Raw genomic sequence first — 27088 nt, forward strand, 5'->3', positions numbered from 1 at the left:
GTGATGAGAGCACACCCCTAACCCTCCTCCTGGATGGGCCGGCTGGCCCTCCTCTGCATGGCTCACGTCATGTCAGCTGCAAGTGCACTGCGAAAAACTTGTGTAAGATTATGTAGTTATTGTTCGATTTATAAATTACATTGATTTGTATTCATAATTATTCTTAAAAAAACCATTAAAGCGAGTTAAAACAAATAGGGTACAGCTAGTTCTGAAGAAGGAATGCCTCTTTGTGTTGTCATATTATTTATTATTTTTGTTTTTTTTCCCCTAGGTGGCGGGCGGCGCGTGAACACGCAGCGGCTCCCCTTCTCGCCCGGCAAATTGGCATTTTTGTGTTTATTATGTTTGTTCTAAGTCATTCTAAGTGCCTTGCACGTTGGGTCCGAGAGGACAGTATTTTCATCTGTGCTGGATGTCATGCATAGTAGCATATTTGACAATAAACTCGACTTTGACTTAAACGACTGTACAAAAGGTCACTGGTAAAACTGTATCTAATGATGTGCAGAACGATTACATGATAAAATGTAGAGATGAGGTGACTCGAACGAGATGAAAGATGTCTGGTGTTGTACAACAGGAAGTGGCTGTCATTAAGCACGGCGAAGCAAGAGTAAAGCCAGTTGTTTTCATATTTGTTGGTGTGTTTGGCTCCCAGCTGAATCCATGTGTCTATTTTTATCTTGGAAGGGGCCGGGATTTTTGTTACACATTAGTGAGCATTCCACTACATACAGTATTTACCGTTGCGGGCGAATTAAATGTCGCTGAGCCTTAAATCACGGGGGCTCGAACGTTTTGGACCGAAGATCTAATTTTAGCCCAACCATCTCCCGCGATCGCAAGCACACACGCACGCCACGATGAGCAACGGTCATAACGCGCATTAAGGCGAAAAGAAAAATTAAGTAGACACAATAATTGGAGTTCGTTAAAAACGAAATAATTGCATACCTTTCTGGGAGACCAGGTGCAGAGCCATGCGACATACCGTACCGTTTTTAAGTGCTTCTCTCGGTGCCCCGGATTGCCATTCTTTGCCAGTGTCGTCGGTGAACTGCACGTGAAACTAACTTTGATAGTTAGAATAACAAAAGCTATATCGCGACAGCTCTAATTTCAAGGTGCCATTGCAAACAGCTGAACGCTAAAAAAAATTCCAGTGACGCTATCAAGTTGAAGTTTTTTTTTATATACTTTTCGTGAAAGCGAGACTGACAAGGTGATTGATTGACTGACTGATTGATTTATTGATTTATTTATTACTAATAAGCGCGCCGACACCTTTTTTGTCTGACGCCCTTTGAGATCGACTTGGGACCCGGAAGCGTAATGGCCACGTCTGCATTGAAGGGTCAGATTTAAAATTCAAGCAAGAGCTTCAAATCACAATGTACTTCAACATTAAAGTTTATGATACTGAATGTACTTATTTTTTCCTTGATCTCTTAATTTTTTTGCCACTGCTTCGTATGAATCTTAAGTCATAGTTAGAGTAACATGCATAGATGTAATTGGCTTTAAAAAAACAATGAGTAATTGACACCCACTAACAGCTTTTGTCACTTTTAATATCAATAAAGTTTCGATTCAGTACAGGGTTAGCGAGTTAGCATTAGCATTATTGCACACACATTGCTGTTGTTGCTGATAGGTTTGTAATTAAATATTTTAAACATTGTCGAGGATATAGCGTTTAGGAACATGGTCACAACAGAAAAAAACATCGCTTAATAGCACGTATTTTCCTATTTAGTATTATCTCAATTGGATTAATTGCAGCTAATTAGTTTAACATTTGTTAGCACCTGTCAAAATTATGTTGTCGATAATGTGTCGTGTTGGTTTTGTGTGCGTGATTTTGAAGGGCATATCTCCTATATGGCACACAAGGAGATTATATATGACAAGATTCACTTCAGGCACGACCCAAGATGGAGTGGGCGCCTGGGGCCTGCTGAGGGAGGCGGCTTGCTTCTCTGCGTTGCTTGTGTGATTGAAATGCTGGAAACATGTGAGATTTCAGTGAGTAATACTGTGTTTTGGATGGTTAAATAACACTTATTTGTTACTCTTATTATACGCTTACAATAATTGTTTTAAAACGCAACTAAAACTACCCGAGACCAAAACAATGCTAACGTGAGCATAATAAATAAACACAAAGCATTTTGATGGGTTATGGAATAGATTTTCCCCCCAGCCTTCATCCAAGAGGTCAAATTTGGGGAACATTTTTGTTTGATTTACCGTTTTATTTGCGGGGGGGTTATGTGTGACTTTTCCGTTCCTTCTTTGTTTTTCAGTCAGTAAGGAAGGCGCATGCTTTGTCCGCTATCAGTGGGTTGCTAAAGTGTTCTCCGGGGGCTTTGAGACAGTTGCTCCAACAAGACCATCGAGTCTCTATTCGTTTTATAGATTCTCTACTCGGTAAGAAACATTGCTGTACAGAGGTGGGAAACCAACAATACTGATTTGAAAAGGGGATAAAACAGTGTCCTGTCCTCCAACGTCGACTTTTCTCATAATTTCTTCTATGCATCGTTGTCCATGATACATCAAAAGAAAGCCTATTGAGCAAATCAGTTGAAGAGACAAAACGTATCGAGCAAATTACCACCTAAAGGGTCATTAATGCCTCACCGTAACCACAGGGATGCTTCACGCTCTGATGGACCCAGTCACCCTGGAGAAAGTCGATCAAGGTAACAAGCAAATATGAATAAGCACTCCTCTATTACTGATACACAAATTATGCATTTATGCAACTTGCAAAACTTGCAACTTAAATCATAACAGCATAGACGTGCATGAGCAATAGTCCTCCACTGTCCTCTGACAGTTACGTGTCTTTTTATTCAAACAATCACATTAGCGTGCTGTGTGATGATACATTTTCTTACTGTTGAACCCTCAGTGAACTGAGAGTTTTAAATCAAGATCTAGAAGTTTGAATATAAATGACAGAATGATTTTATAGCTGTCGCCTGAGAATGCCTAAGGGGAAACTTTGATGTAATGTGAGACTTCTGTTGAAACTTGGGATATGTAAGAAAAAAATGACACAACTAAGTTTCTTCATCAGTTAAAAACTCATGAAGTGAGAAAGTCGTGGGTGCAACACAGAGCAGTGTTTCAACTCATCATGAGTGATTTGATCAATCAGGATGTCACATGAACATTATGTTCATTTCTTATACAAGTGTTTTTTTGGATTGGATATGCCTTTATTAGTCTCACAGTGGAGAAATTTACATTTTCTCCTCTGTTTATGACAGTAAAGGACAAACAAAAGAATGAATGAATATTCATAGACTAAAAACGATGGTTGCTTCAATTTGACGTGGCGATTCCATTTGGTTGCATGCAGGAGTCATTGAAAATATGGTTTAACACGTTGATAGATAAGGGGCATACGTATAACTTCAACACTTAACGACAGTACTGTACATGCAATATAATCACTTTGGACACAATCATACACGTTTCTCTATATGTCGTGTTTAGTTCTGGTTCTGTTCCTGGTGGAGCTCCAGAGTGAGCTGCCACTGCACTACATTTTGGAACAAATAAACAGACAGGTAAGAAAGCTGCCTGGAGAGAGTAAAATCACCTTTTGTACACGTGAACTGTACGCGAAAACAGGTAGCGTCACCTTAGCAGCCAGCAACACATCCATAACTCGCGCATGTCTCCCTTGCTGCTGTTGTGTAACCTTTGGGACGAGGGGAGCAGTGGTAAAAATCGCAGCAGCCCACCCTGCAAGTGCAATGTAGGAAAATCGATGGCAAAAACACAATTCACCTCCTCAGAGGTTTGCGTGAATAAAAGTGTTCAGAATGTTATTTAAAATGTGGGCAATTTGAGTACTCTATCCACCTCAAGAATTATATTGCTGTCTATCTTTTGCTGTGTAATGTGGTTTAATAGTTTTTATTACTGCTTCAGGCGATTGACCAGCTCAACGTGAAGAGTTTCTTGCCAACGTTCAACTTCTTAGGGAGTCTGGTGGAAACCGTTCCCAGTGTTGCCTTTATACTGGTGACTCAATACGGTGAGGCCCGAGCGAGACTTGCAAAAAATTGTAATGTGTAAACTTGAGAACAGTTTTACAAGGGTGTCAAACTCCCTTTTTGCCGCGGGCCACATTGGAGTTCCGGTTTCCTCTCGGGGGCTGTTATGAATTTGGAGAAGCCATTACAATGTTTCATCCCCTCCACGTATTACATATAAAGCACACAACAAATTAAGGAATGATTTGTTTTTAAATGTGAATTTAAAAAAAATTCCTGCATTGTTGTTGTGGTTTATATGGGACAATTTGAAATTTAGTTCCCGACTTTAGGTAAGTGTCATGGAATTTCACAAGCTTGATTTACTTTCATGGGCCGAATAAAAAATGTGGCATGCCACATTTTGCCCCTGGGCCTTGACTTTGACACCTGTGAGTTATAACAAAGGCCTTGTGTTGATTTCATCATCTGCGATTGATAAAGACTTACCCTGCTGTTGTACATTGACAACTTGCTTTTAAAACCTGTGCCACTCATTAAAACTATTCACCGAAACCTCGGCGCTCTCTGCGGTGCGGTTGAGTGTGCATTGTAATAGAGAACAAGGTTTATTTACCGTTGTGAATCATAACTGATTTCAATATATTTTTCTAGAACACCGTAGAGCACACCATTTTTTCAGTCCGATCCCCATTTCAACCAATTTATTGATGATCCTGTCCTCCTTTTTTAGGTAAACTTTCCCATGCGTTGCTGTACCATACACATTGCACCTGACACTATTTTATTTCTCTGACCTCACTCGATTCACTTTCTCTAAGTGACCTTTTCAACAATGCTGCACTGAGATGCTGCGTCACGCTCGTATGTGACGCATAAACAAGTCCATGTCTGTTCGTTCTTTCACATGAAAACGGTGTGAGATCCGAGCCGTAGTTATTCAGCTGCAAGGTAACCCAGTATTTGTTTGCGATACCCCACCGGTATAACACGAATGCAAATTCAACTCTCATTATAAAAAAATCGATTCTCGCTCTCAGTTTTATGATTTATTGCGTGTTTCTCTTTCTACAATTTGTTCACCCCGGTGAGCATCTTTGTAAGTTTTCCAAGCTCCTCTTGGAAACAAATAATAGTGAGGTGCCCGATTGCTGACGTAAGATGCAGGCTACCTCTATTGACCGTATGTCTGTCTGTGGCCCGTCACTCGACACTTCTCTGTGGAGTTGTTATGACAAACGACAACAGCCCTGCATCGACAACATGAACTGAGTGTATATATGTCACATGATCACTCTTGCCGTCCGTCTGTCTACCGAACCAAACTACTTCATATCTTTCAGTCCAATTTTTTTAGATACAGTATACTGACTGTGTCCTTGAAAATTGTTGACAAAGTGAATATTAAAGGCAAAACCCCCTTTCCGACCACCAACAGGAGGGTTGCGTCCAAGAACGACTTGAGTAACCTGCGATGGCTGCTCTAAAAATAGCTCACCGGTGATGACACATTGTGATTTTCTGTGAATGGTGTAGTCGCGATCATGAAAAAAAAAATGTACATTGAACACATTTGTGATATCAGAACTGTGATTCAAAGTGGTAGCTCCTTTGGATTAATTGGTACCCAAAAGGTAGTTTGAAAAAGCCCGACTTCCTCTTTGAGTGATATTGCGAAACCCAACTTCTGTCTCTTTTGTTCTTTTCATACTGTGCTCTTCCCACTCTCCACCCCCTTTTCTTGCGACGGCTGCGTCTCATCTTGACCGCCTCATATTCTTCAGTTTGATCAAACATTTCTGGAAGCTTCACTTGGCTCACGATCTGCTTCTCAAAGCCGCCTGGCTTTCGCTTGGCTCGCCTCCATTGTCAATGCCGAGTTGCATCGGCGCCATGGAGTTCAACGCTGGTTTTCCTTCTGTGCATTATTTCCATCTTCTAACTGCTCTCTGCAATATTCCAATGATAACCTGATCTTCATAAAAGTGTTTTTATCTCCTGGATTCCACCTCCAACAGCCTAGATTATTTCAAGTCTTATTTCAGGTCAGGCTTTTAGCTGGCTGTTAGCAATTTACGTTCTATAAATCAACGATATGGCCCATCGTTGATTTGGTTTCTTAATAAGAAAGCCTCCATTTGGCTGGAAAGATGTTCTAATGCCTGTTTGTCAACGTTGCTCGAACCGAAGTAAACCTCACTTTGTTTTAAATGTTGTTGTTTTTCTCCAGCAACTGGCTGTGTTGTATCTTTTTTCCTTCTTCATTCGGACACTTGTCCCGACCTCACTCACATCTGTCTCATTCAGCCTCTAGCTATCCTTCTTTTGCGACATTGTCCTTATCGCAGTCCCTTTCCAAATCAGTGAAGCACTCTCATTGCGACGAAGAGTAATGAACATGTGATTAATGCTCTCGTCTCGGTTTATTCTCCCTCCCACCTGTCATTTTGTTCCTCTCTTCTTTGTAGCTGCTGCACTTTTGGTCACCGATAGACTATAAATGAATCGCAGCACTTTGTCACCAAGGCCTTTTTTTTCCAACACACATGCATACCTATAGGCCTACTCACCAGCGTAGCGTTCCCTTCAGTGTTATGCGTTTGCATACATTTTGTATGCCAGAATTTCCCCACGGTTCCATCCATACTGGTTCTTTGGCTATTTATGCACGCATCATCTCACCCAAAATGATTACTCTCCCCTTTGTCCTCCAGTGCCCTTACTTGAGCGGCTGTGCTCGGTTTTGCTTTATCCGGATGAAGGGGTAAAGGCGTCGGTTCTCTATGTTTGGCTCAAGTTGTTGGGGAGCTCCGGGGGCTCAACAGCACAGTCTCTGCCGGTAACCATTCGGGACAGAGTCTGCGTCCTGTTGCAGCAAACCTTTGCCTCTGCCACTTGCCCGCGGCTCATCAACAATTGCATTGGTAAGAAACACGTCATTACTCCTTTCTTGTTATTCTTCTTATTTATTATTATTATTATTATGTACATATATATATACAGTTACTATCATTTGATGTATAAGAAAGCGTACTGAAGTCTTCAGCCATGACTTGAAGATCACCTTGTTATATGTTATGTAATTTAACTCGGGGCCATTTAATTTTATTTATTTAATTTAGTCAAAATGACTGAAGTAAACTTCTCTATGAGTATTTTGGAGAGCGTTCCGGAAGAACGTTTTCTTATTATTCTCATATGCTCTTCACAAAGCAAAACTGCATTTAATTTGTTTCGTGGTTATAGGATGGTTTTTTTTTTTTTTATAATGACATCTTGCATTCCATTTCCATTCTCCATGCTTCGTGATCTCTGCAGAAATGTACATTCAGCAGCTGTAGCTGTTTTGAAAGCGCTAAATAAATGACGTAGAGTTGACACTTATTTGAATGTAGATGGATTTATATTATTCTGCTTCCTGTCGCATATCTGCGCCGCTCATTTTGCTCAGTCGGGAGTGTTCAAGCCTCCAGATGAGACTTGTGGGGTTCATATTAACATTTAATGTGCTCTATATTTTTTTATTTTTGATGACCTCAACACAACAGTGTATATTAAACGCGTTATATTTTATTCATGCAATGCATCCGCATGTTACATTTATTCAGCAAGTGAAGTCCTTTAACAAAAACCTTGGAGTTTTATTTTGATAAACGACATTACAGATCCCATTACAGATCTACGGTGAAAACACTTTGTCTCCAACTATCAACATATCCACACTCTGTATAATTTTCACAGATGTCATGAATTGTTTTGACTGCATATTTTTCATGTCGTAGCCCTCCTCTGGATTCTAGTGCAGTGGGGAGAGGCAGTGTCTGTGCTTATGAGCTACGCTGGTGATCAGTTCTTCTGCAGCCAGAATGAGGACACTATTTCCAACAGCCAAAACCAAGAGCAACGGACTCCCGACCACTGCCATCTCCCTCTCATCCTGAAAAAGGTCTCTGTCCAAACATCCTGCTTCCATGACCGAAACTTGCATTTGAATACTGACAGGGTCTCATCTTGGATTAGTGTGTCTTTGCAAAGGGAATCAAGGGGTTTCGCTCCCTGTCTGGGACAATGTGTAGATAGCGTTGGGTTACTTTACATTATCTGTACAGACTGAAAAATAACAGAAAGCCAAGTCATTTGGACCACTTGATCTCAGGCTGTCAAAACTAAACTAAACACGAATCGTCAGTGGTGTGTTTTTTTCGGAGCCGCGTGTCTTTATTTGCTTATGATTCTAACAAAGCCCTTCTCCGTTTCCAGTTACTCCTGAGTGGTGATGATACATTGCAGGTGACCGGCGCAAAGTGCATTGCGGCTATTCTTGTTCATTCCCCCACTCAGTACAGTGCTCCTTTTATCAAAGCTGACATACCAGGTAAAATGCGCTTACGGACACTGCGTACACTTTGGGATCTGTTTTCACGGTCAGCGTAAAACTAAGTGTCAGTGTGTTCTAATGGGACTAGGTTTTGATATTTTGGTAGACCCGTGCAAGACGGACGGCACAGTGTGGCACATTAACTTATTCGCTGCCATTCTCGAATATTCTGCAATTGAAACGTGTGACGTTGAGCACCATTCCCGAATTTGTTTGAGTTTTGTTTTTTCTTGCGGGGGTATGTATTGTATTGTATTTTGTACAGCCGCCCCCGTTTCAAGCTCAGATACCTCCAGACCCATATAACTTGAGAATTTACCCGAGTGTTGAAAAACCCTGGCACTGGAGCGGACACATTTTTGCACATTGTCTGTCAGTGAAAGAGTTAAAAAAACGTTATTTAGAAAAACGGCTTACTTGATTCAACGGCAATTCTAATGTCTCGTTTTCCTTTTAAAATCAGTTGCATGACAAATTTTCCTTCGTTTTTATATTCGCATAGACAGGCAAGGTTACAAAGGGCCGTTTGCGTCGTTTTGGGAGGGAACACAGTCTTTGACATTGATTTTGTTTTTTTTTGTCCCTCCAACCCCTCCTTTATTTGAACCCCCCCCCCCCCCCCCCCCCACACACACACACACACACACACCGCTCTCCATCCTGTGCTTTCACCTTAAAGAGTTTCTGTTTGACCGGCTGGCTGATACAAGTAATGAGGTCCTGCTGTGGTCTATCTACAGCTGTTTGGTGTTACTGATTGAAGACCCACTATTCTTCTCCCAGTGTCACGCAGTATATGGTGAGGGGGCTTTGAGGAAAGGCGTTTTCCCACAAATGACATTTATGATTGACGACTGAGATTTGAGGAGATTTGCACATCGTTCTGTGACTGTGACGGATTATGTACATGCTATTGAGTGTGTGATAGGTATTGAATCCCTGGTGCGCAGTCTTAAGCAGGCACTCCAGCTGACTAACGTGGATGTGATGAAACAAGGGCTCTTTCTCCTCACAAAGATATTGGAAAGGTGAGGCTGCTCAGTCACAAAAACCTTTAAAATGACAACGGACACTTATGACGTTGATTTGGCCATTGCACAACAATCCACTAGATTGCTTTTTAAAAACGTTTGGACGGTTTTTATGACATACTACAGAAGCAAAAACACAAATGTGAGCCATTTTCCATCACACGCGTCTCTATGCACACTTTTCAAAGTGTGTATATTTCCAGACTATGATTTGCACTGGCAGGTTTAATGAGATTTAAATGAAGTGTTTGTGGCTGTTATTCAGCAAAGGGCAAAACACTGTCACATTTTTGGGTAGATTGACAAACCCTGTACACATTAGAGTCTCTTAGGCTTGTCGCAATATTTTGAGCAAAGTCGAAACCTGTGTGTGTAGTATTAAACATAGTTGAAGTCAAGGCTAGATTATATTGTGCGTGTGCACGCCTGCATGTGTGTATGCAAAGATTTGAAAGGCACACCACTATTGTGGCTGTAGCGAGACAATAGTTTTGTGACAAATGTCAATATTTGGAATGACAATACTTTGTGCTATTTGTGATGTTGGCCACCTCTTTGTCTTGCGTAGGTTAAGGAGTAAGATGATTTGCATCAAGAGAGTATTGTAATTTTAAGAGCCCTTTGTCATGTGATGTGATTTGAGTTGGGACTCTTAAGAGCAGATGCACTTTGTTTCTGTGCTATGCCAACTTTGAAAAAGATGGGACATTGCAAACACTGGGATGTTTCTCTTCCATTTAATTTCAATTGTGTGTGTGTGTGTCTGTCTGTTTATCTGTGTGCGTGCGCAGGCACCCCACAAATCTGGACTTATTCCTCACTCCTCCAGCATTTGTAGCGGTTTCAAAAGCTGTGCTAGGTGGACTTTCTTCTCCCTGCCTGAGTGTAGCCACACAAGCTGCCAATGCTGCCTCCAATCTCTTTAGGTATCGACATGCATGACAGCCACATAGATAAGAATGCCAAGGATGCAAAAGCTGTACAGAATCGCCATAACTTTCAGGACCGCTGACAGTCTTATCCGTCTGTTTGAAAATTGTCGGCTAAAAAAAAGGTACAGACGCATAGATCCACCTTTATACGTTTTTACCTGACAGACAATCACGGAAGATGAGCCAGTAAGCTCTCGTGCCGCTTTTCCAATGACCCCAAACACCAGCACACCACACAGCACAGCGTTTGCTTTTACAACAAACGCGGGTTGGGATCAACGGAATTGTGCGAGCCGACACTGCACAGTGCGCACTCGCAGCATGAGGGTTGTGGGGTTTTTGCCATAACATCTCACAAGGGGTGAGGCCCGGCCACTGCTTTTGCAGCAATTCCAACACATCATAAAGTACAGTAAAGTCTCGTTATATCGATATTCAAGGGAGTCCGAAAAAATATCGATATAACCGGGACTATCGATATATCCGACCCTGTTTGCATGTAATTTTCTCCCTGCGTGCATAGAAATAGTATCGATATAACCGGGACTATCGATATATCCGATATCGATATAACGAGACTTTACTGTACATCTCTTGAAATGCATAGCAGCTTTCACGAAAACATATCTATATCAGTACTTTGTTTGACGACAATATTGAACCATATTTACAATTTCAAATGTACTGCGGATGAGACCGCGATCGTGATTTCATGAGCAGCACAAAAAGCTCGCTACCAGTACTTATTTATTCCAAGCTCCTGAGATGTGTGCGCTCGCAAAAACTTTTACCCCAAACTTCAAAATTGTATCCATCAGTACAGAAGACATTGCAAATATGGTTGTTGTAGAATTATTATTTTAATTACAATTTGGCCCTCGGTCACTCTATCGCCACTTTGTAATGTATATTTATTGTTAAGATTTGGTTAAAACTGTTCCAGAATGAACCACCAGTCCAAACCAGTCCAGTACCATGAGTTACAAGAACTTATTGAGGCCATCACAAAAAGATTCCCTGAGCTGCCTGACTCTAGCGGCCAGCAAAGTAGAGTGAGTCTGTGTTGATACGTTTAATAAAAGTCAGACTATGGATGTGCCTCAATGAAAATGTGAAAACTGGCTACCTGAAATTTGTGTCAAGAGTTTGATGTCTTAAGTCTCGAGATCTTCTGGCTGATTTTAAGCCACATTTTGCTCAGATCGATTGTAGTATTTGTTTTAAAGACCATCTTGACCAATTCATTGCGCAGTTTGAGATGTTTTTAGATACGTTTTTTTTTTTTTTCAATTTACTTTAAAAGTGGAAGGCTGACCCTATTCCATTGTATAATTGTGTCATAAATTCTGCCGCTGCTCACCCACAGAAAAAAAAAACTTATCCTCTGACTGTAAAATGACCGTGAGAGTTTTGAAAGGTCCTTATAAATGAAAAGTATGATGATGATGATGATTAAATGTATGTATTTTTTTCCCATTTCTTCTTACCACTTTGGCCACCATGACTAATACTAACCGGAGATGGGCATCATCAGTCAGCAGCTGTCAGTATTTCGGGCTTTCCCACGCTATTGAAGTGGTCAGGAACTTGACATTGACATTCCATTTTTTTCTCGTTTAATTTTCCCATATTCTGTCTTAATAGGTGGGTCTCAAGAAGTCGGAAACCAACAGCCCGGAATCTTGGGCAGAAGGATTTCTACTGTACTCCTTGCTTTGTTTTCAGACTGCTTGCAGGTCAGCTTTGAAAGTCACATCTTTGCACAGGCAAAATAATTGCTCTGTTTTGGTGTATTTTTTATTTCTTAGCGTTTTCATTACCTTGACGGAACCATGTTTAGTATTTCTCTTGATATTTGTGTGTCGAGATTGGCCGAGGAGTGTGCTTCAGATCCTGTTCTGAGGGAGAACGCATTTACAGCGCCATCAAAGAAGAGCGACGGGCCTGACTCATTGGAGGCTTTATGCCAACGCCTCCTTCATTGTTGTGACTCTTTGTGGATACCCACCGTTGTTGTGAGCGTTGGTCGCAAATTGCAAAAGTCTGTTTTGATCCTGTCAAGTTCTTTTCAGTTGTGTACAGTTATCATTGTGGTTTGTGTGTATAGAGGATGTGTGAACATGCACCCAATCCTCAGATACTACAGGTCTTCTACTCAGTCTTGTCCTCCCTATTCACCCTCATTCCAGCCGCCATGCCTGCTTTTGTAAAAAAAATGGGTACGTGAAATTGCAGATGCATTATTTAAATGCGGAAGGGTGAAAACAAAGCCCAAACAATTCACGCGTGGCTTGATCAAAACAAGCGGAAAGTTGCGATAACTAGATTCGGGTTTTGTCGTCCACGTGTTTTCTTAAAAGTCGCTTAGGTTTACGAGTGCCAAGTCCTTCTTTCATCCACTTTTTGTCTCATCCGTCCAGCGTCCTCTGGTTTCTACAAGTTGGCTTTGGAACACAAAGGGATTTTCTGCGTGGGAAACAGGTACACTGCACTGATGTATTTGGATTGGATTAGCCTTTATTACTCTCGCAGTGGAGACATTTACATTTCACAGCAGCAACGTGAGGAAAGGAAGAAGTGGAAAAACAAAATACAGGACCTTCTGTAGAGGCAGTCACTCTCGCGGTGCCATCTTGTAGTCAAAACAATGAAAAAAAAACTAAACAAATAATGTGACACTACACAAAAGACACAGGCAGTCATTCAATCTTAAGCATTTTCGGCACCCGTTCTGTTGTATGAAGCAGTTAGATGAGAGGATCAAGCATCCTTTTCACCAGTGGATCTGGGATGTGCAAGTCTGCTACAAGCTAAATGTTGAAAGCAAACACAAAGCCGTAGCATCCAATGACGAAAAGAGATTTTCTCACATCTCCTGTCCCACATAAATCTGCTTCAATTCCAAGCTGCGACTGTTCCACATACGCATCGGCAGTCTGCGCTGATGTGTATGGGTGAACATGAAGGTTGGATCAATTAATAAACCAAGTCATTAATTGAAGTATTTATGTATTTACATATTTGCTTATCCACCCATTTATACGGGTGATAATAAATTGGTGGCGCCCCAGAAAGTTCAGACTCTAGATTTCTCTTCGCCGGTGTCTCTGTTTTCATCCCATACAGCCTTGTACTGTAAATAGCACAGCCACCTTAAGTTGACTCAATACAGTTCTCCTCTTCTTTTCCTTTGGCCTTTTCCCTTCAAGGGGTCGCCACAGCAAATCAGTGTCCTCCGTCTTTACGGTTACATATATCAAATGTGCTTTTTTATACTTGCACTATGTACAGTTTTTTATGAAACATTTTTGCACTGTTACAGTCTAAATCTCAGTCTTCTGACATTTTTATTATGCTTAGAATAAGTAGTTTTTTTTTTATCTTTTCATCCACTCCCCCACCCACTTTCAAATTGCTGCTGTGAACTGCAAATGTCCCCATTGTGGGACTAGTAAAGGCTTTCTGATTCTGATTCTTCTTCCCTTTGTGTGTTTTGGTGATCTAAAATACAGCTGACACACAAAGTGTAGAGCAAAATTGCACGATGCTGTCATGTAGTGTTTAATTGTTGAAAGACTAAATGCCGCTGGCTTCCATTTTGAGGATCACACATAGCTGAATTCACTATGTGCTTTGTCTGTTGGAGGTGTCCTCATTCTTTATTTATATCAGTGACTCCTTTTTCATATTGTAAAGCTTATTTTCTCTCTCCATCTTCTTTCAGAAACACACACTTAAATGCGGCTTGCTGTGATTTCCTACATAAGCTCAGTATGTGTTTGCTCTCCCAGTCAATTCCTGCGTCAGAGACGTCCCAACAGGGTACCCAGATCCAAGTGCACGCTCGCACCACTTCAATGAACTGAAATGATGTCAAGGACATTCTGGAAAAAATGCAAACTGTTTTTGCTGCAAAAGTCATAACAACTCCTATTGTGATTGTAATCAAGGAAACATAGTTCCACAAACCTTTCTGAACTTAGCTGTGGATAAATTACATTGTACACGTTTTAGTGTCTTTCTTCCCCCAAAAAATCAGTGTTGTAAACAAGAAAAACATTGTTGAGGAACACCATTTTGTTGAAAAATTATTTGTGCTTTGATTATGAAATCTGCATGCCTTTCCGCTGTCTCCAACCCAGATGCAGAAGAAATGGAAAATCTCCTGCAGTCCAATCTTCCCTCGCTGTGCTGTCGACTCTCAGACTGGCCGAGACTGCTTTGCGAGTCCCCGGGGCTCCAAATGTGTGATTCTAAAGGTCCAAGAGCCACTCAATACTGCCTGCTGATTATGCTCCACCTCGCCCTGCAGCAAGGAGACAGGTACACACAGATTTGAAACAATAATCACACCCCTTGCATCCACGTTGAGTGCAATTGTGGTATGTGTCACTCAAATTAAAACCGATGAATAAGATCTTGGTGTGAAGGAAAAAGTACTCTTGGTATTGCACTATAAACTAAATCAGCTGTATAAATTGGGCCGTGCTCATTTCTTTCCATTTGTTTTGCAATGCTTTTTTTTCTTGATTTTCTTGGTGGCTTTTGATACAAAATGCACATTAAATGTTTGGCAGCTTTTTGATGACTTTATGAGGGCTTCTTATTTATTTTTGTGAAGAGAACATACCGTAACTAGCAAAGTACAAACACAAAGGTCATATTTCTCAGCCTGTGGAAATTTAAAGGACAACCGACACCATTTTTTTTGTTTCCTAACTGACATCAGAAAAACGTTTTATAGCATCTAAAATACCCAAAACATGCAGGCTGATATTTTGAGTCAAATGCAAAACACCAATAAAAATGACTTCAAGTGTGTTAAAACTGCAGCAAGTAGAGCTGCGAATTGGGGATTTTCAGAAAAATCCCGCCCCCACTTCGTGACGTCACGCCAAGACGTCTTGCCTTGCTCGAGAATCAAAACAATGGCTTCAGATTGGGAGCAGATGCTTTCTTGTTACTCGTCCAGTTATGAATATGATTCAAATAGTTCTGGAGAGGAAAGCATACATGTTTGCAATCGATTAAAGGAGTCCTGCCATATCAATTCGAGCCGTCAATGACAGCAATGTAGCATCCAGAAAATGCAGGGGATGGAAATGGGCTTATTTGTCTGCTGGGAATTTGTGTCAGTGAATATCAAATAGTAGTCTTGGTGCAACACACAATGATTCACCATCGTGTTATTTATGTGTTTTCCTTCTAATTTCGCTATCAACGCGGATCAACACAAAGTTTTCAGACCAAACAAAGTAGCACAAAATGCATTGTGTCGCTTTCTCGGTCAGGGGCGTTCCCTGCGTGACGTCACGTGGGGATCGTCATCAACTCGAAAACAAGACTTCATGAATATTCAGCGCGAGTCTTAAAAGGTAAAATCTAGCTAGATGCGGTGGAATCTTTGTAAAATGCGCTCAGTAGAAGTCATTTGAAGTGATTTTACAAATTATGGTCACAACTTGTCCGGAGGCGTCGGTTATCCTTTAAGTGGACAAAAAGGCTAAATGTTTACTCAGCGATAGGTACATGCATGATGTGTTTTTTAGTTCCATTTAGTATATTTACACTAAATGTCCCCTGGGGTTGATTTTTCGAGAGCTGTTCTATGTATTTATACAGTACAGTGATACCTCAGCTCACAAACTTAATAGATTCCCGGAAAGTGTGTCTAAGGCGAAAAGTTCTTCTGCCAAACGTTTATTTCCCATAAGAAATCATTAAAAATGAGAATAATCCGTTCCCAGGTCCCCATAAAACATCATTTTCTACTAAATAAGCCTTAAAACTACACAAAATATACCTTATTTTATGTATACTAAATGTGCTATTGGATTGTAATTAAAGAAATAAACAGTACATTTTATTGACCTTTGTGATGGTCGTTGATGTAGTTGCCTCTTGATGATATCCGAGTGAAGGTGCCGTGCTTTCTCGGTGATCATACCCTCATTCACACTGTCCCATGTAGCTGCTTTTCGTAAATCCAAATCAACAGAAGTTTTTCAACCTCTTCTATTGCCTGAGACCGTTGCTTGTACAACACAGAAACAACCTTAGCCACACGTAGCAATGGTCGACTTAGCATACTGGAACTGGGACGCTAAGTCACACAAACACATACCTCGTTGGTGTTTTTTGATGATCTCCTTCTTCTGCTCGACCGTAATTTTCTTTTGTGTCTTCTTTGGCTTAACACTGGCCTGTGGTGGGGTCTTTTTCGGTCCCATAGTAGCAAAAGTACTCCGCTCGATAACAAACCACGTCTGCACTCAAAGAAAGGGGGTGTGTAAAAGTAGTCCGCCAGCCACCGTGGCGCTGTTCGACCGTGTGGTTTGGTGTTGATCCGCCGAAAACTTGTCCGGCAGCCACCTTGGCGCTGTGTGGTTTGGTTCGTCCCCCGAAAACTAGTTTGTTAGCCAAGACTATATGCCCTATAGACTGTATTTTGTGAGCTAAAGCATTCGTAAGCCGAGGTATCACTGTATTTCTATTTTGTCTTGCATGCATGGACTAGGCTCCTCCCAGACCAGACGGTGTTTTCCAGCGTAGTGTGGGTCTTCCGTTCAGTGCAGGAGGAAGGCGGCAGCACCCTCCCTACTATGGTGCTACGGTCTTGTCTTTATCTGCTGGCGTCAACGCAGGATGAGCACGCCTCGCTTGATGGGGTAACTTTGTTGACATAATACATTGTGTCTCATTCGAGTTTATTTCTTTCTACTTTTTTGCGCAATTTTCCCTGCAACCTATTCAAGGCTCCTTTGGACTGTATCGCCAAAGCTCTCTCCTCCTGTCCAAGTTTCTCATTGCTTTACGTCCATCATCCTGCCGTCCTCCACTTCATTTGCGCCCATGCGCCACTTCGAGACAAATTTGGAGGCCTGGTGTTGGAACTTTGGTTGACGAAACAAGCGCGGTCTGCAGATGCACAGCGAGATGTGGTGAAAAGAATGTTGTTTATTCTCCCTCATATGATCTTTTTTCCCACTCCCAAATGTGTTACAGTGCAACTTTTGAGGCTCTTCAAAGACTTGTTTTTTGTAGACAGGGAAGGCGGAAGAACAGGAGCCCGCCACTGAGATTGTGGAGCTTTTGTCTGTATTAAAGAAGCACCCGTCTGTCATCCTAATCCTCCTGGTGAGATAAAGAGAGATGTTGTGCAAATTGGACTTCATTAGGAGTATGGCATAGCACAGGAAGACGATTGGGGAATTTGTAAAAAGAGAAAAACATCCAGTTTCATAGTTCAGCGAGCTGGTGTTGTCGTGGAGTTTTGGAGCAGACAAAGTTCCATGCTGTTTTTTTATGTTTATTTTTATTTTTTATTTACTGATTTGCTTTGGCGACCCCTTGAAGGGAAAAGCCCAAAGGAAAAGAAGAAGATTTCTTTATTTGTAATTTTTTTTGTCTGGCTGTCTTTCCATTTTGTTGTTCTTTTGACTTCAAGATGGCGCCGCGAGAGTGGCTGCCTTTCCAGCAGTTCCTGTATTTAGTTTTTCTCCTTCTTTCTTGACTTTCCTCTTCCTCTCATCAATTTGCTGCTGTGAAATGTAAATTTCTCCACTGCAAGACTAATAAAGGCTAATCCAATCCAAACAAGGGCACGGAAAATCCTACTGGACCCTCCGCACCCTGCCCACCACCTTTTCCAGCTACTCCCCTCAGGCAGGCGCTACCGATCCATGTGCACCAAATCCTGCAGACATTTAAACAGCTACTACCCCCAAGCCATTAACTCTCTAAACAGTAACCTAAATAGAACTGTATAGTGCCTCAATGTTTCTTATGATGATACCAGTGCAGCATGTTCTACCGGAGACAAATTTGTTGCGTGCAATGTTCCCTCTAAGCTGCGCGCACATACTCGGCGCACAAGAACATCTACGCAGCGCAGATTTTGCAATGCAACTGAATGAGTGACAGGTGTCCAGCCAATAATAATGCCGTACGGTTCCGGTACGCTACGCAGCCAATCGGAGCAGAACGGCGCGAATGCGCCCTGTCTATACGCGCCGTGATACTGGCGTGTGGCCACAGCGTACACATCTGACCTCAGTGTGCTCAGGGAGCTTGTGTGTCTGTCTGCTCAGACACGTGAAAAATTAGAGGGAACATTGCTTGTGTGTTCTACATACTTGGCAATAAAGATGATTGTGATTGTGATTCTGATACAGGACGTAGTTTGTACAAGGGAAGCATCACTTGCGGAGCAAGCAATCTCAGTTCTGATGCATTTATTGGATGACCAAAGTGACTTTCAAGAAAACGTGTGTACCAGTCTTAAAGCTGCCTTGCTCCGGGTGTTGCAGAAGCTCAGTCTCGAGACTAAGGCCCAAATATATGGACAGAAACATATTGAAGAAGGTAGGCAAAATATGAGATTGACACAACTTCACAATATATCTTATATTGTATTGTTACTTAGTTGTCTTCAAATCCTCATCACTAACATGGACAAAAAGCAAATGCTGCCCCCTCATTGAAGGGAAAACCATTGACGGTTTTGACCAAAGCTTTCTCTGCAGCCCCTGCAAGAAAAACCAAAACTCGAGCAAATTCGGGAATGGCGCTCAACCTCACGCTTTTCAAATTCGGGAATGGCAGCGAATAAGTTAATGCGCCACGCTGTGCACACCGGCTTGCACGGGTCTACCAAAATATCAAAACCTGGTCCAGTTAGAACACGCTCTTCAATTCCCAAATAAATTTGGGAATGGCAGTGAATGAGCGAATCATTCATTCATTTGTTGACTTACGTGTTTGTTTGTTTCTTTATAAATTTATTTCGTTTGGTTTGACTCTTTACTCTCTTCTTGCAGTTAATTCGCTCCCTCTGGTTCTTAAACTGCTTTGTGTAACACACGCCAGCCTCACGCCTTCACGATCCTGCAGTCAGATGGATGAAGTTCACTTCAAGCTGTTCTACCAGGGTGAGTTCAAAACACACCCTGTTGGCAAGTCACTCTCTTCCTCCCCAGCACGGTTATTCAGAAATCAAGCTTCTTCCAAGTAGTCGACACCTATCCATCACCACTTAAACCTTTACAGAAAACCAACTTGATACCCAAATCCCTTCATCCCTCCGTGAATAATTCTACTGGATCGTGCATACATTCACGTAGCTTTATCCGGTGCTACATTTCTCATCTTGTCGTTTTTAAATTAGCTTGGTCTTAACCAGCCACAGTTTGGCACAAGTGATGTAATCACATCGTATTCTCCCGTTGATGTATTTAAATTAATGTTTGTGAGCGTTATACGTGGAGATCAGAAGCCGCAGACGCGATGAAGCACATTATCTGTCCTGTATGTCAGTCAGTAATATTGCAGGTCGTCTACATCAGTCGAATACAGAGAGTCTGCTACCTGCCTTTCGCTACCTGTACTGCTGCCTAAGTCTCTCCCCCGCGCAAAGTGCCAACAGAGGTTTGACATGCTCTCTTTCTTCAGTATGTGTGTATTTTCCCAAGAACATCCAATTCTGCTTCACGTGGGTGGTTTTTATGGGGATGATTAAGTCACACACAAAGTGACAGGCCTGCGATGCACCCCCCCCCCACACACACACACACTTACACACGCCGACACACGATGTGGCACCTTCTCCTCCCCAGCTGTCTCCACGCTCCTCTCCAACTGTGGAGTGATGGATCAGCTTCAGACAATCCTTTCCTCATCCTCAGCGCCATCCGTCCTCTCTTCATCTGCCTCTTCCTCAGCCCTGCTGTGCTGCAGTCATCTTCTGCTGTCTTCCCTCATCACTTTGCAGCATGAGCGCTCCATCCAGGTACACGTTGAGGAACTTAGATTCATATGACAAAAAAACGTGCTGTTGTAATGGCATTTGAGTGTGACCCGACAGTCTCCTTGCAGTTGAAACTATTGGATCGTTTTCTCTGGTTCGTGGCTCTTCACGGTGTTAGAAGATGGTAGTAAAATTAGCAGGAATCAAGATGATGGACAGAAAGATGATTTTAATCTTGGACAGGAGAGACATGGTGAGGCAGAAGTAGGCAGGCCATTGCGGTAGAAGCTTCTGGTGTGCCCCCAAATGAGATGTTTATTTATACAGAGGGCGGGAATGACATCATTTCAAAAGGGGCCTATCAGCTATGATAATAATAAATAATGGTTAAATACTGGATAAATAATAATGGATAAATAATATATATAATTTTTTTTTTTCCGTACCGCTTATTACTCATTAGGGTCGCCGGAGCCTATCTCAGCTGTCTTCGGGCACGAAGCGAGGGACACCCTGAATTGGTTGCCAGCCAATCGCAGGGCACACAAAGACATACAACAGTAACTCTCACACTCACACCTAGGGACAATTTGGAGTGGTCAATCTGCCTGCCATGAGAGAACAAGAGACTAAACTTAGACAAATACAAATGAGTAGAAAATAAGTATCAGAAACAAACTCTCCTAGTTTGAATTCACCCAACTTGTTATTGTTGACTTTCTTTTCTCTCTCTGTGTCCATTCATTGAAGGTTCACAAAAGCCTCAGATGGAGTCTGGACACAGCCATGCAGCGAATACTTATTCAGAAACGGAATACAGACACCCTCTTGCTGGGTAATGATCGCAACAATGTAATCTCCCTCAATGCATCATATGAGGGCAGAGTGGCAATTTGAAAGAAAAAAACCCGCATGAGTACTGAGTGACGTTTGGAAATGCCATCTCTTCCTCCTGTTTTTGTCACCACCATCTACATGTTTTACTCTTTGCAGTGAGCTACTTGAGGTTGCTGCAGTCCTTACTCAATGTGGACCTGACCACTGCATTGGTCTGCGTGACCAGCGGTCCAGGTTTAGTTGGCAAAACACCCTTAGAACTTGAAGATGGTGCATTATTCCCGCTTGGCTCCAGAGGGGCTCGGTGCCTTTTAATTGCTCTCGGTGGACTTATTTTACAGGTTGGATGGCCTCGTGGGCGATTTAGTATTTGCTATCATAATTTTAGTGTGTCACAGCTTGTAGAGCTAAATCAGAAAAGACGGTTTTGAGTAAATGCTCATCCTGGTTCTCTTTTTGCATTGTCCTTCTGTTTCTGATCGTATCATATACCAGTATTGAAAAATATGTTTGTTGCAGCAAGATATGCTTTTTCTTAATTGTGCGCATTTATGTATGTGTCTTTTTGGTCGTCTGCTATTCTCCCGAGAGGAATAACGACCTCTCATCCTGCCCTCTTCAGAAAAATGAGCTGCTACTGAGAGCCTCGGTCAACTGTCTACATTCCGTGCTTGGCTTCCTTCAGAGGAAGAGTCCTCAAACAGGTATCATTTGTATTCACGAGAAAATATTTACTTTTGCATGATTTCTGCTAATTATTTGTGTTTTGTGCGTGTGTTTGATTCTTAGCCACTTATGAGGTTTGCCAGCCATGGAGTGGATTCCTCCTCAGCTACCTGCTGAGCTCCGGAAAGAACTTCCTCTTGCACCCAGCCGTCCTCAGAGTCATCACACTTGTGAGACGTTGCATAAGCCCCACCCCTCGGAATCAAACATCATTTATGCCGCTTTTGTCTCATTGATCCGCTGGGTTCTCCGCGTCATAGAATACAATACAAATAGGACACGTTTGGATCTGTGCGTTTAGCCGCATCAACCCGTGTGTTTGTTTCTGGTGTAGCTTGTGCAGCATGGTCATCTGGTGATACGGTGGGAGCCTGACCTCCTTCAGGTGATAGACGCAGTCGAGACGAAAGGAGTTAAAAAGCTCAGCCAGGAAGCATCACAAGCCCTCAGGCTCCTCCTCACACAGGTACGTCCACGTACTGAACTCAAAATGTTTTAACCCCGGTTTTGCTGGACGAGGACCATTTTCTCCTCAAAATAATCATAAGAATTAAGACGTGTTAGTGCATTACGTGTATTACATTTTAGACATATGCCGAGCTTGACCCTAATATACAATACAATACAATCCAGTAGGAGTCCAAGATGGCGCCCGAGTAGGCAGCCGTCAGCAAGTGCTCTCATCAGCCTTGCTTTTTTTTGGTTGTTTTTGTCTTGTTTTGTGTTTTCTTTTGTCACTTTGTGTTGTTGTGCGTCATGTGGAACGGATACAGATTGTTTTTCAGCATTTTTGACCACGACATTCATCAAGGAGGAGACTGTGCTGAGCGCTTGCGCCTTTTTGGCAGCATGAATATGCCAGGACTCTTTTTGAATGGGAGGAATGTCGCTGCCATTCGACTGCCATCGCTGGACACCAAAGGGGCCATTGTGCTTTTTTGCGCCTGTCATGGGCAGCATCTTCACAGCCCCGCTTTGTTCAGCGGAAAGGTCGGTGCTGTTGGACAGTCTGCGGTTGGATGGATGCATGGCTTGAGGAGCCCGCGATAACAAGAAAGGAACGTGAGCGCAGAGCGCCGTTGCGTAGAACTGTCGCGGATTGGAATTGAAGCGGATTTATGCGGGACAGGAGATGTGAGACAATCTCTTTTCGTCAATGGATGCTACAGCTGCGTGTTTGCTTTCAACATTTAGCTTGTAGTTGACGTGCACATTCCACCATGATGTCCCTGATCCACTGGTGAAAAGATGCTCTGATCCTCTCCTCTTTCATCTAGAACTGCTTTATGTAACAAAGATATTGTCTTTGTGTTGTCATATTATTTTTTTTTTTTTTGTTCTTTTGACTTCAAGACGGCGCCGCGAGAGTGGCTGCCTTTCCAGCATCTCATGTATTTTGTTTTTCTACTTTCATTCCTTTTATCACTTTGCTGCTGTGAAATGTAAATTTCTCCACTGCGATACTTCTTCTTTTCCTTTCGGCTTTTCCCCTCAGGGGTGGCCACAGCGAATCAATGTCCTCCATCTATCCCGGTTTTGTGCATCCTCTTCTCTCACACCAGCTACCTTCATGTCCTCTTTGACCACATCCATAAACCTCCTCTTCTGTCTTCCTCTCGGTCTCCTGCCTGGCAGTTCAAGGCTCAGCATCCTTCTCCCGATATAGTCACTCTCTCTCCTTTGGACATGTCCAAACCATCTCAGTCTGGCCTCTCTGACTTTCTCTGCAAAGCCTCTAATATGAGTTGTCCCTCTAATGGACTCATTCCTAAATAAATTCCTTTGATCCTCTCCTCTTTCATCTGGAACTGCTTTATGTAACAAAGAGGGTACAGAAAGTGCTTAAGAATGAATGTCTCTCTGTGCCTTTGTGTTGTCATGTTATTTGTTATTTAGTTTTTTTTGTTCTTTTGACTTCAAGACGGCGCCGCGAGAGTGGCTGCCTTTCCAGCAGCTCCTATGTTTTGCTTTTCTACTTTCATTTCTTTCATAACTTTGCTGCTGTGAAATGTAAATTTCGCCACTGCGAGACTAATAAAGGCAAATCCAATCCAATTCCTGATCCTATCCAACCTGGTCACTCCCAAAGAAAACCTCAACATGTTCAGCTCTGCTACCTCCAGCTCTGCTTCCTGTCTTTTCTTCAGTGGCACTGTCTCCAGTCCAAACATCACGGCTGGTCTCACCACGGTTTTATACACTTTTCCTTTCATCCTAGCTGAAAGCCTTCTATCACACATCACACCTGACATTTTTCTCCAGCCTGCCTGGACACGCTTCTTCACCTCTTTTCCACACTCTCCATTGCTCTGGACAGTTGACCCCAAGTACTTAAAATCCTCCACCTTCTTTATCTCTTCCCCCTGTAGCATCACTCTTGCACTTGGATCCCTCTCATTCACACACATATATTCCGTCTTGCTGCGACTGATCTTCATCCCTCTCCTTTCCAGGGCATATCTCCACAGCTCTAGTTTCTCCGCCACCTGTTCCCCGTTCTCGCTACAGATCACAATGTCATCTGCAAACATCACGGTCCAAGGAGATTCTTGTCTACCATCGTCTGTCAGCCTGTCCATCACCATAGCAAACAAGAAGGGGCTCAGAGCTGACCCCTGGTGGAGTCCCACCTCCACCTTGAATTCCTCCGTCACACCGACAGCACACCTCACAACTGTCTTACAGTCATGATACATGTCTTGCACCGCTCTGACATACTTTTCCGTCACTCCAGACTTCCTCATGCAATGCCACAGCTCTTCTCTGGGTACCCTTCCTTCTGACCTTCTCTGTACTTCTCTATCAGCATTCTTAAATCAAACACTGCATCTGTCGTACTCTTTTTTGGCATGAAGCCATACTGCTGCTCACAAATGTTCACTTCTGCTCTTAGTCTAGCTTCAACTACTCTTTCCCAGAGTTTCATTGTATGGCTCATCAACTTTATTCCTCTGTAGTTGTATTGTAAGTAAAGAAATAAATTGTACCGTATAATGAAGTCATTTTATTTACCTTTGTGATGGTCGTTGATGTAGTTGCCTCTTGATGATATCCGAGTGAAGTTGCCGTGCTTTCTCTGTGATAATATCCTCACTAACATGGTCCCCTGTTAGCTGCTTTTTGTTAATCCAAATCAACAGAAGTTTTTCAATCGCTTCCATAGCAAACCATGTATGCCAAAGAAAGGGTGTGTGGAAAAGTATTCCGGCAGCCACGGTGGCGCTGTTCGGCCGTGTGGTTTGGTGTTCTTCCGCCGAAAACTAGTCCGCCAGCCATTGTGGCACTCCGTGTGTTTCCCGAAAACGTGTTCGTATGCCAAGATTATATTCTCGCGAATTTAATGTTCGTAAGGCGAAAAGTTCATCAGCTAAAGCGTTCGTAAGCTGAGGTATCACTGTAATACGATCTCGAAAAGAACTCGAAAATGTGTAGCGAGCCAGTGAAGGGATGCCAGAGTAGGTAGGAGTTATGAGCTCCCTCTTACAAGTACCAGTCAAGAGGCGAGCAGCAGCATTCTGAGCGAGCTGGGGACACTTCATGGAGGATTGGCTGACTCCAAAATCAAGCGCATTACAGTAATCGACCCGAGGTGTAACAAAGGCATGAATTACTGCTTTAGGGTGCTCATGAGAAAGGAGAGGTTTTATTTTAGCCAGCTGCCTAATATGGAGACTTTGGTGTCGATTGCAGTTTAACAGTGGCTTTGTATTTCTCAAAGGAATTATTGACCACTTCCTACTGACCACTTATAAAACACTCCCTGTGTTTCATGTTGTTGCACATGCGTACAGTCAACGAGCGCCATGTGCTTTCCGGGCCACTGCTTTCTAGCCCTTTTCAGTTCATTTATTATGATTTCAAAATGACATAAACTTCTCTAATCTTCCTTTTGTCATGGTGGCCATAATCCTGTTTCATCCCACTCCTCTCTATTCTTTGCGATATTTTCATGTCTTGCGAAACTCATCATTGTTCTCTGTAAAATCAAATTCCCTATCTTCATTCTTTTGCTCAGATACAGAGCGGTGTCTTTCAGCCTCCCCCCACAGAGGAACACACGCACAGAGTAAGGAGTGTGATGCAGTCCCTGGACTCACTGCCACCCCCTGAGAGCTCCGGTTTGGCCTGCAACATCTTGTATCCATCCCAAACTCGAAATGAATGTCACTCATACCCAATGTACAGCTCGACACAAACTATACACACATACACATACATAGGTAGGTAAGTAGAGTAGGTTAATGAACTAGAGTTCACAGCCAACAAAAAAACATTGTCTAAATTATATCCCTGCGCGCACCCATTATGTTGCCAACAGCAGCAGTCCACCATCATTGATTTTGTCTGGCAATTCACTAACTGTCACTGATGTACTTTTTCCTCCTCTGGGAAAGTGTGTAACCCACACACCTATGAATGTTCTTTTCAATAACAGTAAATGTTGCTACTTTATAGACTCACTTTATCTTTCCACTTGATCGTCTCTCTTTCTTGACTCACACAGAGGTGACAAGGAAAATATTAATATTAAAGTAATTAATCCAGCAAATATTTGCCGAAAGCAATGTTTGATTCAAGAACCTTCGAAATAGAACTTTTTCAGAAGATTCTGCCAGAACGGGGTATTTTTTACTATACATACTTCAGAACAGGCGCCCGTCGATCAAAGGCCACACAGCAGTACTTCACCACTTTAATGTTCCTTAATTCTTATCTTCAGACGTTTGGGGGAGGTGTCCATCTGTTTGTCTGACTTTGCAGTGAGCAGTGAAAGTGGTTTTGAAAAGTGACACGTTTGGAAAGCATTTAGTTATTGTTATGTTTCAATTGCAATATATTTTGTGAATTCATACTGCCCAGTAGTATTTACTCTGTATATTTGCTCACTAAACATTAGCATTCGGACCCTCCTTTAGAAACGCTGGATTCATCGGACACGATACCTGTCACTTCATCATTGCAAATGACACAGTAATCTTTCCCAAGCACTTTGTTTTGAAAGAATATTCCGTTGGCGGTTTTTTTGCGGGGGGCATTTGCTCCTTTTTTGTGTGTTGAAGAAGAAATGTTGTGTGTGTGAAGAAAAGTTTCAGAAAACGGTTCTGAAACTTCAGGAAAATTAATTTGACAGCCCGCTGTTAACACATTTGTGCTTGTATAAATTAGTACAGTCCCCGCTGTTTCAATCACTGGTACAGCGCTACCTCGTTACAAATAAATAAACACCCCTGATTTTAAAAACATAATAGTAATATGCTTTTACTTTGCTCTTTTTTTTAATTCTCAAATACTCAAGGAAGTGGCGGTGCCGAATTGGAACGTACCCGGTGCGGTGTTACTCGCTAACCATTCCGGAAGGAAACAATCGGCTTCGCTGTCATTCGTAGGAGGAACGCCTATGCGATCGTGGCTCCGGCGGAATG

General features: G+C 42.4%; 1 protein-coding gene across 1 annotated transcript; it reads left to right on the plus strand.

Annotated features, from left to right (window-relative positions):
* Nucleotides 1-2659: 2659 nt before the first annotated feature.
* mei1 (meiotic double-stranded break formation protein 1) lies at nt 2660-26920 on the plus strand. The gene is made up of 30 exons (XM_089019347.1): nt 2660-2708; nt 3511-3584; nt 3952-4057; nt 6731-6940; nt 7799-7962; nt 8277-8391; nt 9074-9193; nt 9323-9422; nt 10217-10351; nt 11301-11409; nt 12002-12093; nt 12225-12372; nt 12465-12576; nt 12778-12838; nt 14082-14179; nt 14500-14680; nt 16875-17025; nt 17113-17298; nt 17402-17494; nt 18532-18721; nt 19177-19287; nt 19673-19783; nt 19972-20144; nt 20853-20937; nt 21096-21280; nt 21562-21643; nt 21729-21835; nt 22000-22131; nt 25681-25802; nt 26386-26920. Exons 1-30 carry the CDS (start codon nt 2660-2662, stop codon nt 26453-26455), a joined length of 3672 nt encoding a protein of 1223 aa, XP_088875473.1. The 3' UTR covers nt 26456-26920.
* The last annotated feature ends 168 nt before the right edge of the window (nt 26921-27088 follow it).

The sequence above is a fragment of the Hippocampus bargibanti genome, linkage group LG17 (assembly GCF_051943395.1).
Source record: "Hippocampus bargibanti isolate YZ-2025 linkage group LG17, ASM5194339v1, whole genome shotgun sequence".
In the NCBI taxonomy this organism is placed as follows: domain Eukaryota; kingdom Metazoa; phylum Chordata; class Actinopteri; order Syngnathiformes; family Syngnathidae; genus Hippocampus; species Hippocampus bargibanti.